Raw genomic sequence first — 11,426 nt, 5'->3', positions numbered from 1 at the left:
TAAAATAGATTATATTCTTCTGTTCTAAGCATTGTAAGTGACAAATTCATTCTCATCGTAATATGTAAGACGCACAACAAAATTAACAGTTTTCTCCAAAGATATTGTGATAACGAAATAAAACCCAATACCTCTGCATATGTTATCTGCATATGTTATCTGCATGACTGTTAGTCCAGTGGTAAAAGTTAGGAGCTCTTACTGCCACGACCCGGGATCGAATCCTGTCACAATCTAAAATGGGCACCCAGACTTTAATTTTAGTTAATTTTTAGGTAAGAAAAATAAATCCGCTTCAAAATGCTATTTATGTATTTTTCCAGGCCGCCGTATTTGGCCTGCTGGATGTAGTTTGGGGAAAACTGGTATAGAATGTTTGAATAAAGTAGTGTTTTACTTAGTTCCGCGAGGTTTACTGGGCATATTCTTAAAACAATGTTTGGAAACACCCAGTATACTGATGGTATGTACGTTTTATTTAGCCTTGCACAGTTCCATGCCTCAGCAGCCGTCTCGACCAAGTCACAAGGCAGCGGCGCTTCATCCCAAACTTTCCCAGCAGCAGCCAGTGCTGCAGCAGCAACAGCCACCCTTACAGCAACAGCCAACCTTGCAGCAGCAAGTCACATTACAACAACATGCGCCCCAACATCAGCCCACTCTCCATTCCCAGCCATCACATCCGCAGCATCAGCTGCCCCCGCAGATCCTTCACCCTGCTCAGCCCATGCACCAGAGACCCCTGTCCCCGCCCACGCTCACGCCCCAAGGTTTGCTGTCTTCCCAGCCCCCCCAAATGCTGCTGGAGGACGACGAAGAGTCAGCCTCGTCCGCGCCCCTCAACCAAGTGCAATTGTACATGCAGCAGTTTCAACAATCTCGCCAGCCCCAGCAGTCCATGCATTCGCTTCAGGCGCAGGCTCGTCAGCAGCAACAGCAGCAGCAGCAAGGGGGGCAGTCGTCTTTGCTCCAATCGGTCCAGGGCCCACCTCAGATCTCCTCTCAAGCCACAATAGCCGCTCCCCAGCTCCCGCTTCAGGCCCAGGCTCTGGTAGCCCCGCCGCACCATTCCCTATCCCAGCAGCTGTCTCTCCACCAGAACCGCCACCTGCCCACCAATCAGCCTCAGCAGCAACCGCAGCAGCAGCTGAACTACCAGCAAGTCTCGACGCTCATCGGGCAGCCTCAGAGGTCTTCCCACAAGGCGACCGTTTCCAACAGCAAAGCTCAGCAGATCATCCAGCCCCCGGAGCACCTGTCCCCTCGGCCGCCCAAGCCTGACCAAGTCAGCGCAGGTCGGTGCAGGACACACAAAAGGAGGCCACGTGTGTATAGCGGTTTGACCTCCTTGCAATGTGTTTTTCTGACAGGTCACATGAGGGATAACCCGTCTCCTCTCATGATGCACTCCCCGCAACTTCCTCAGTACCCTCCTGTGTCCCACGAGTCTCCACCTCACAATATGCAGCCCAAAAAGGTCAGCGTCGGTTGTGATGCATTTTAGTTTATTATCTACAATCCAATGCAAGGGATGCACTCAAATGAAAATTTGGGACAAAAACCGGGAACTGAAAAAGTGTAAAAAGTGTTGCCCAGATGAATTACACAGACTTGTCTATAAAATATAAAATACTAACAAACCAACAAGGGGCAGCCTGACTTTTCCAGATATACTAATCACAGAAACATCACAATCAGTCTGAAACAAGGTACCTGAAACTCTAAAATCAGTGTCACCATTACAGCCGCTGGCAGTCTTGAATTTCTTTGGATGTCTTCTAAAAATAGCTTCATTACATCAAGGACAAACCGTGTAAAATTCCGAAACAAACGATAATGCCGACAGATAAACAGAAAGCCGCCTTAAACATTTCTGCTCCTTGTAATCTGTTCATTTCGCCAGAATATTTCCGTTTACAAATAAACAGCCTCGTAAACCAATACCGTATTTAAACCTCACCTTTCGATAAATGACTTCTATGAGTGTTCTTTTCATGTTAGTTTTATTCATGCACTAAGAACACACACGGGTTAACTAGCAATGTCAGTTAACGAATACTCAGCCTCTCCTCAGTTTTGAAAGGATCTGTTTTTTAAATAATTTTTTTGTTTGGCCATTGTTAAAGGTTTATAATCTGCTGAATCCACAGCAACAGAAAAGTCACCCTGCTTTTCTCCGTTTAGCCTCCCATTACATCGTGATCGATATGAGTTTGTCTCTGCTCCCTGACACTAAAGCTTCACGATTAATGCAACTGTTGGTTTTGTTTTTCAACTGGCCGAAGTGTTGGTGGTCAATAGATCGTTTTAAAAGTGCATGCGCTCGTCATGCTGCAGCTAACTTTATTGGTTCGGGAACATTTTGGGGAAGTCTCGTGGCGGCAGCAGAAGCGCTTCACTGTGGGACCTGTACTTTGAGAGTTATTAGCGTTTACAGAGCCGGGCCATTATAGTAGATTTATATAAAATGATTTCACAGGCCGGATATAATTGTTCACCGGGCCGTATTTGGTCCGCCGGCCGTGAGTTTGAACCTATGCCCAACTGAGTTCAAAGAGCTCTTTTCCACCCACCGCTCCTATGTGCTTTTATCTTACTTTTACCATCTGTGTTACGGCCATGGAATGCATTATGCTGGAGAAAAGGCGGCGGGGGGATGCGTGCGATTTTGCGCGCGTGCTCTGTTTTCTTTTATTTGAGGACGAACATGGTGAAAGTAAGAAAATGACTGTTTTGAATCAATTTCAAATGCCAACCCAAACCACCAAAAAGATGAAAGAAGTTTATTCAAGCGTGAATAAGAAAATCACATACTTGCACGTACATCACAATATTGATTTCGGTCAGAAGATGCCGTCAGCAAGTTGAATATTTTTAAATTCCGGACACCACCTTTATGTATTCAACAAAACTGCCGAACTGTCGTGTTCGTATGTAAACATTAGTTATTAGTTACCATAACCTTTGGAGAAAATGTCTCCGGACAGAGCTCCCATTTTGACCTTCTCTTGTGCAAAATAAGAAAATCGCAGCCGCAACGCCAAACTCGCCTCACTTTCGACATTGTATCATCACAACATCCCTTTTTGTCTCATTTTCAAACTGCTGATTATTTGGTGCAAGCTGAACATCGTTGAAACTAATGTCTGGTTTTGTACTTGTAATTCAGCAAAGGATGCCTGTCAATCAAGGAGCTCTCAAAGAGGAAAAACATCCTCCCTCGCCAGTAATGAGAGCAGAACCTTTCAACCCTGCCTTGAAGTCGGAGCATCACAAGCATCCCGACGGCAAGGCCGCTCAGCAAAGCCTCGGCCAGCAGAGTATGACTGTTGGTGGGGCCACGCCCCCTTTAGAAAAAAAATAGTACCGATTTTATTGAGTGAGTTTCTGCTCATTTTGCTTAGATGTGAAGTCCATGGACAGCTCTCGGCCTGTCATCCGCTCCTCTGAGCCCAGCGGACCGCCGCCCACCCTGCAAGACAAGGAGAAGTTCAAGCAGGACCACAAGGCAGGCACTGCACCTAAAAAGGTACGCATGTTGGGAGTTCCCTTTCATGCCTACTTTGCTGTACATATAGTCAAATCCAAAACATTTCAATTCTGTGGCTTTTTCTTCAGGATAATAAAATCCATATCTTATATAGTCTCCGCTGTATCTGCGTTTTGCCATGTCAACATGTGTAAATCAACTTTATCTTTCTGTGGTGAGAAATGGCGGGTGTCAACTGGCAGTTACAAGAAATGATCGCAATCTACTATTCAAAGTTTTATTTGCACGATTTAACTGAGGCAATGACACGCAACCCACTGAAGATGGGTCCATGACCTACTTTTGGGTCCCGACCCACTAGTTGAAAAATATTGGCTTTAAACACATTACCCGATATTAGATATTATTATTGGGCAGCTCAAATTAAAGCTCTTATTCATTGGTTTACTAGAGACAAAGATACAATATTGTCCAAATGTGCCAGTGGAATCCTTACCAATTATATCAGTAGTGATATGGAAGAAGTTGAAAATCCAGAATGAATGGATTAGGGGAACTATTAAAACATGGTCAACAATACCAAACAAATTAATGAATAGGGCTACAAAAATTGCGAAAAACCCAGGCTTTAAACCTGGGGTTATGGATGTAGGATTTGAAAAATGGGCCCAAAAGGATGGATGTTGATTACCCTAGTGTTTGAAGGACAGGCATTGAAATCGTTTGAACAACTCCAACAAGAATGTGACCTACCTAGAAATGATTTTTACAAATATTTGCAACTAAGGCATTACCTCCAGAAACATGATGAATGGGGGAAAATATGTAAGGAGCCAACTAAAGTTGATGAATTATTGTTATCATACTCAAAAGGACAATTAATAAAGGGGGTTATCTCAAAATTGGTTAAAGCTCTGCAAATGGATCTCAGTAATGATGGGATTGAGGTTAAGGAAAAATGGGAACTAGAAGCTAATGTAGTGATAAAGGACGAAGATTGGGAGAAAACTTTGAAAGACGGACACAAAATAGCCAGCAGTCCGACATGGAGGGAGTTTGAATGGAAAGTAAAAATGTGATACTTCTATACACCCTCTATCACCTCAAAATATAAAAATACATCCAATCTATGTTGGCGTAACTGGGAGGGTCGGAGATTTCACGCATATTTTCTGGAATTGCCCTGTGATATTAAATTTCTGGAGAAGTATTCAGACAGAGATAAAATAAATTATTGGTTGGGAGTTGGACCCAGTGACCTATGTATTGGGAATTTTGCCAGAAGAATTATTGAATGGTCTACATGAATATGTATGAAGGGTTATGGTTCTTGTAGCAAAGAAAATGATCACAGTATCCTGGCTGAAACCGCAATTTCCTGACATAAAACAATGAGAGAAAATTTTTTGAAAATAATTGAGGTATAATGATGAAATTTATATACACTTTACGCAAAAAACATTTCAAATTTCCTCACATTTTACAATTTTAAGAATTTGGGATTACCTTTAATGTCAGCTTTCTTCTTTTGCGTCGTTCCAATGGCAAGCTTTTTCCAACATGTTCAAAAATATGTGTTTTGATTAGGATGTGAAACTGAAGAACATGGGCTCTTGGGCCAGCCTGGCCCAGAAGTCCACGTCGACGCTGATGTCGGCTGTCAAGTCCTCCAGCGACAGTTTTGAGCAGTTCCGTCGGGCCGCCCGCGAGAAGGAAGAACGGGAAAAGGCACTGAAGGCGCAAGCCGAGCAGGCGGAAAAGGACCGCATGCGCCGGGAGCAGGACAAACATCGGCAAGTAGAAGACACTCGAAAACCATTTGCTTACACAGCTATCCTTGCTATAACGCGGTTCACCGTTTAAGGTCTCGCTGCTTCACAGATTTTGCTTACCGATGGCCTAAACAATCCCTAAGAGAGTTGGAATTGTTCCATAGTAAATAAGTAAATGTTCACAGATGGAGTGTACCAGGGGGGCCCCTAACTACGGCCCACCAACGGATTTAATCCGGCCCCTGAAACAATGTTGAGAACAGCATAAGAAAAAAGGAGAGCTGTTTCTCGTCAAACTTGTCATTTTAAATATATCCACTAAATGTCGCCAAAGCCACGCATAACTCTACAGTAGCTGTATATGCTCAAACAGAAATATGTATCCCGATTTTATTTTATTTAAAATAGAAATTATTGTTTAAGGCAATACTATTGCACTCTAAAACTATATTCATTGTCACAGTCACGGCCAACATTCTAATACCTTGCTACATATTTCTGAATATGCCCTTTTAAAATTCATTTTATTTATCAAGATATTACATTTCATGAAATTAAATACTTCTGATGTAGCGCTATTGCATTGAGTTTTTCAGTGCAAATGATCAAATGTAGTGCTTAAAAGGGTTGATATTACTTTGCTGTAACTCTTAAACTTTTGATCCATAGGTGAATATAATTATTAGTCTTTTTTGTTTGTTTTGAAACCAGTTGGATGAAATGATCTCTTTATAAACAATTATACAACGAAATATAACTATTTTCCTCATGTATAGTGTAAGTATTGAACTTAAGACTCTATTGGCATATAAAACAAATAAATACATCAACCAGCAATTTTTTTTTTCTCGATTCTGGCCCCTGTGCAAAACGAAATGAGTGTAAAAGGAACTGAGGTCCTTTAGTGTCATGTAGTTAAATATTGAATGAATGAAGACTGCTTGAAAGAGAACAAACGAAACAAAACTCGATTTCCCTGTAATGCAGCAGCCTGTTGAGAGATTCTTGCAAAAACTCTTATGTGTGCTCACTAGATGTTTATTTCACATTCTTCTGTTGCGTTTGGCTGTTTTGTAGAGCAGATTTAATTGACGGCCATCAATGATTAATGAAGTGTCTCATTTACTCCTAAATTTGGGAAAGACACAATATGAGCGCGTTCTAGTGGCCAATTCAGTATTTTATCAAAAATTCTGTGGATTTGTAGTTTGTTTTGCTTTAAAGCAGTGGTTTCCACCTGGTTTGACTTCATCCCCCAACATCTATATATATTATACCTGTCAACCTCCAGGGCTCCATGCCCGTACAAACTCTCCTATTTTCCCGTACAAAATAAAGAAATAATCATACACCATTTTTGGGGGGAGGGGGGTGATGCATGATGGGAAATCCCCAGGCGGCAGACACATGCGCACAGTAGCATCAAACCGCTCGCTTCGTTGGCAACATAAAAAACGATACCAAGATGGAGGCTTCCGCCGCGAACTCGTTAGACTTGATTGATTTGCCGTTTTGTGGTAGTCGGTGTTTACCGGATGGTACCCATAATTGACAAATTTGCGCTTTTCCGTACAGATTTGTTTGTACGTCGTACTCGTCTTAAGTTGCATTAAAAAACGTACTTCGTACGGCAAAACCGTACAGGTTGACAAGTATGATATAAATATATATATATATGTATAGTAGAAATCTAAAGTCTGATTTTCTGACGGCAAATTTTCCAGAGGCCGAGATGACGAGGAAGTCTTGGAGACGCCCAGCAGGAGAGTGCATGAAGAAGCACGCAGGCGGCAGGAGCAGCAGCACATGCAAGCGCCCCCGCAGCAGCCCGAGCCCCAGCTAGCCGTTATCCGAACGCCCCCGCAGCAGCAGCCCCCAGCCACGCAGCCTTCGCAGCCCCCCACCCCGCCTCAGCCGGCCGCCGTGCAGAGCCCCCTCGACCAGCAGAGGGAGCTCGCCCGTCGTCGGGAGCAGGAGAGGAGGCGGCGAGAAGCGGTAAGAGAAGGAAAAAACAAATGATCTGCTCTCGTGTATCTGAATTGGCCAGAAATTTGATATTACAATCCATTGCGATTTAAATGCTGCCAAAATTAGAAAAGCGTTACCATATTTGTGCCCATATTGATCAGCCGATATATGTTATTGCTGACATCAATTGCATAACAATGGTGGCAACGGGGATCCAAACAAATACCAAAGGTAATAGCACAAAATCCTAAACACCAGGCCTGCTAGGGCCATGAATGGTGCCGGATCCTGTACACTAGGCCACTAGCAATACAGACGACGGACGACACTTGTCTAATTCGTCTCCTCCATCTCTTGGAGGGTTGGTGGGGGTCTGTCGCGTCAATAATAATTTAACCTTGAAACTCTGATTATTAACTGACATGAGAATGGAACATGCTTGGAACTGAAGTGGAGAACACCATTTGCTCTCTTATCTCATTAGCACAACATTTTTAGTCACACTACCAGATAAATAGGGAGAAATTGGTTTTACTTTTTCTCAGCTGAAATTAAGCATTGGAATTGACAAACGTTTTGAATACATGCGTCCGTGTGTTTACATCTTTCAGGATTACCAGATTATTTCCCAAAATACTGTTCCCCTCGTTCAGTTCAGAATGACCGGATTACTTCCCACAATATCTTTCTTGTCATTCAGTTCATACTCTCGTTCGCTTTGTAAAGACTTAGTTTGTCGGCTGTAAAACCAACTTGTTTAATGCCTGACAATATTCTTGCGGGCCAGACCAAAAATTTGGCACCGTGACTAAGGAAATGGTGTGATGACGACTCAATGCCTTTTCGTGTGTTGCCTGTAGCCCTAGTGGAAAGGATCTGGCACATTTTGCACTGCGATTTGGGTTTGATACCCATTGCATCCAATGCTATGCAGTTGTGATCAGTGATGTCATCCGACTGATCAATCAATGCGCAAATATGGCACTTTATTCTCTGTGCAACCCTAGTCCATTTTTTGTTTTGTGTGTTTCAATTGTGGTTTTTTGTCGATTTGGTCTTTAACTCGATTTCAAAAGGCATTTGAAAAGGTCTCGAATTTCACTTACCTTAAGCTGTAGGAACTCTGTGGCGTGCTAGGGCGGGATAATATTCCCGTTGCCTCACCTTTACGAAAGGAGTGCAAGGGGATGGAGGGAGAGGACAAAGGGGATATAATGGGATCAGGCCAAACAAAGCTTGATGATATTTTTTTCATCCATTCAGGTTTTTTCCCCACCATATAATGAAGTATTTTTGCCTGCTTTGTTTTTCAGATGGCAGCAACGATCGATATGAATTTCCAAAGTGACTTAATGGCCATCTTTGAGGAGAACATCTTCTGAGGAGGCATAAAGGAGGGAAACTAACTGCAAAAAAAAAACGTCCCCACCTTCCCCTTTCCACATCAGACTCTTGTACACACAAAAAAGAGGGAAAAAGAAACTTTTCCGAGACGAACGACACTCGTCTGTTTCGTCACCTCCATGTCGTGGAGGGTCGGCGGGGGTCCGTCGCGACAATAATAATTTGACCTCGAAGCTCTGATCATTTACTGACATGAGAACGCAGCGCGCTTGGAACTGAATCGGAGACCACGATTCGCTCTCTTGTTGGTTTCTCGTATGTGAACTCACAAAACGGTTTTGGCGAGGGGGCGTCGATTTCACACTGTAAATCAAGTCTATTTCTCATTAGAGGAGGTACACTTTGCCTTACACATGTTTCTGTTGCCTGTGTACACACACACAAGCTTCTTAATGAGACGTCGAATACCAATATCCACATGTAGGAGAATACTCGGTTATATACTGTAAAGAAGTATTTTCTTATACCACAAGGTTTTGTTTTAGCGACGCACTCCACAAGCGTGTGAACACGCACTCATGGCAAACAACGTTTTCTGCTCTGTCCTCATCGTGTCATAGGTAGCTCGTAAAAATAAATACTGTATATGCATTATCATTGCTCCAGCGAGTATTTAATGAACATCCGATTTTGATATCGCTGACGGGACTCGGAGGCTCATTTTTTTTTTTTTTTGGAGCTTCATTTTTTTTCTAGATATCACTACAGAACAAAAAGCTCACTCTGCTATCCTTATTCTTCATATCAGAAGTCACACTACTGGATTCAGTCAGACTTGTCCTCCGTTTTCCAAGGAAAAAAGATGATAGGAATCTTCTTTTTTTTGTGGATGTGACTTATGTGGGATGATGTCCTCTCTCCTGGTGTTTGTTTTACTCCAGTGCCTGTATTACTATTATTACTGTCGTCATCCTATTGCAATACTCCTTTTGGCTTAAGTTACACTTAGAAGGAGCGGCATCAGAGTGTCATATTTGAACCAGGGGGGGGAGCGGGTGAATGTTTTTCTGGGTGAGTTTCTGTATGAATGACAGGTTTTATATTCGGCTCGACATTGAAGATTTTAAACGTGGTTTTAGCTTATCTTCCGAAATCGCGTTTCTGGTGTCGGTCTCGGCTTCGGATCCTGCTCGAGTGGGTTTTTGTACATTTGAATGTGTGCGTGTTTGTTTTCTAAGATATTTGCATCGCGTTGAAGAGAATAAACGATACGTTAGGAGAATGTTTTAATTATTATTATTTTGTGCTTTAGTCACCTTTTATTCATTTCCATGAAGTCCACTGTGTATGATTTAAGAGCAAACTGAACTCTTCTTTTTTTCACTTGTGCTATTTCTTTGACACAAAAAAAACTGTCGTGCCATGTGTGCTTTGAAGAATGTGCTGACTCAGCCCAAGAGTTTGCTTTATTCAGGTATTTTCTTTTGTTACATGAGCTTTTGGGGGGAGGGAGAGGGGACTTCACAAACAATGTCTTCAGTTTATTGTTTGCATTACGTGAGTGGTCTATGGAGATGTCCTTGTTCAGTCTGTTCTGATCATTGAATAAACTCATCTCTTTTATAGAAAACAATTTCTTTGAAAAAAAAGATATATAAAGGTGTCACATGTTTGTTCTGGCTGATTTGATGTCTGGTTGCACTTGGATAGTGCAGAATAATGGAAGATAGTCAAGTCAGGTTTGTTTGTATGGTCCTTAATCACAAGGAGTCTCAAAAGACTATTGCAAACTACAGACTATTATGACACAATACCCTGATCTAAAACCTACATGAGGGAAAGGAAAAACTCAAAACTTTGAGAAGGGACCACACATGAGGTTATCCCACTTAAAATCACATGAGTGCAGTTAGTTTCTTTGCAAATACTAAACAAGTCAGTGCATCGTTTAAACACAGCAGCATCCTCTTTACTCTCTTTGGATACTTAAAGCAGCCATCCTCAGGTCTGAGCATACCAAAACTAACAAATATCATTTAACCTTAAGCATGGAATGACTAAAAGGGGGAAAAAAGACCAAAACGAAACAAATGGAAAAGAGATTTAAAAAAAAAACTGACATTTTTATGTTAACACATTAACACTGATAAACATATGAAATTTAGTTGAAATATGTATAAATCTACTAAAAAAAAAGATACCCGTTTAAATAATTTTTATGTCCAACGGATTTCAAGTCAATAACTTCAAGGATCCCTTAACCGCCAGGGTTGTCAGGGCACCACTTCCTGTGGTGTCTTGGCCAAGTACACCCTGATGGCGCCCATCCCTTTACAGGCCGTTTTTTCTGGAAAGGGTTTGCTTCCCCACATAAAAAAGATGGTTACCTGAAGCAGGAGAAAGCCTCCTGATCCGACTCAGATACAGCACTTTAATCATATGGCTGCTGTTTTTTTTCAGATGTAAAACATCATAAAGGTCGTTAGCCAAAATTCAGCTTGCCAAATCTTGAGATTTTAGCTTGTTAACAGTAATATGTATCAATTCTTTTAGTACTTCATGATAAGACTGATTTGTTTTAAAAATCATTGGGACAAAACAATTTGTCGTATTTTGATAACATTTCATACTCGTTACACACATGAAGGTGTCTATTTTATTTGGTCAACATTTTGTAATAAATGATTAATCTAATAAATATTTCAGGTGAAATTGGAACTATAATGGGGTGTGATTGGGGCCGGAGTGGGCCCTCTTTTCAGCCCGGGAGTTTGATACCCAAAGGCAGCTTACTTAGCCATAGATGAGGAATTTAAACGGATGGAACAGCAGCGAGCTCCCTTGGAGCCATT

At 41.9% G+C, this 11,426-nt stretch overlaps 1 protein-coding gene across 2 annotated transcripts in view; it reads left to right on the top strand.

The window, feature by feature from the left end:
* The window catches only part of brd4 (bromodomain containing 4), a 41,805-nt gene extending 31,559 nt beyond the window's left edge, over positions 1 to 10,246 (top strand). For both annotated transcript variants that reach the window (XM_088328740.1, XM_088328732.1), the window contains exons 13-19: positions 483 to 1,295; positions 1,371 to 1,477; positions 3,170 to 3,320; positions 3,405 to 3,529; positions 5,078 to 5,283; positions 6,987 to 7,257; positions 8,544 to 10,246. In XM_088328740.1, coding sequence (XP_088184866.1) covers positions 483 to 1,295; positions 1,371 to 1,477; positions 3,170 to 3,320; positions 3,405 to 3,529; positions 5,078 to 5,283; positions 6,987 to 7,257; positions 8,544 to 8,612 — 1,742 coding nt within the window. In that variant the 3' untranslated portion in view covers positions 8,613 to 10,246. The remainder of the gene's footprint in view (positions 1 to 482; positions 1,296 to 1,370; positions 1,478 to 3,169; positions 3,321 to 3,404; positions 3,530 to 5,077; positions 5,284 to 6,986; positions 7,258 to 8,543) is intronic.
* Positions 10,247 to 11,426: the final 1,180 nt, after the last annotated feature.

The sequence above is a fragment of the Urocampus carinirostris genome, chromosome 1 (assembly GCF_059441175.1).
Source record: "Urocampus carinirostris isolate Australia breed hairy pipefish chromosome 1, RoL_Ucar_1.0, whole genome shotgun sequence".
NCBI lineage: Eukaryota > Metazoa > Chordata > Actinopteri > Syngnathiformes > Syngnathidae > Urocampus > Urocampus carinirostris.
Note: the sequence above shows the minus strand (reverse complement) of the source record. Positions and strands in the feature narration are given on the sequence as shown.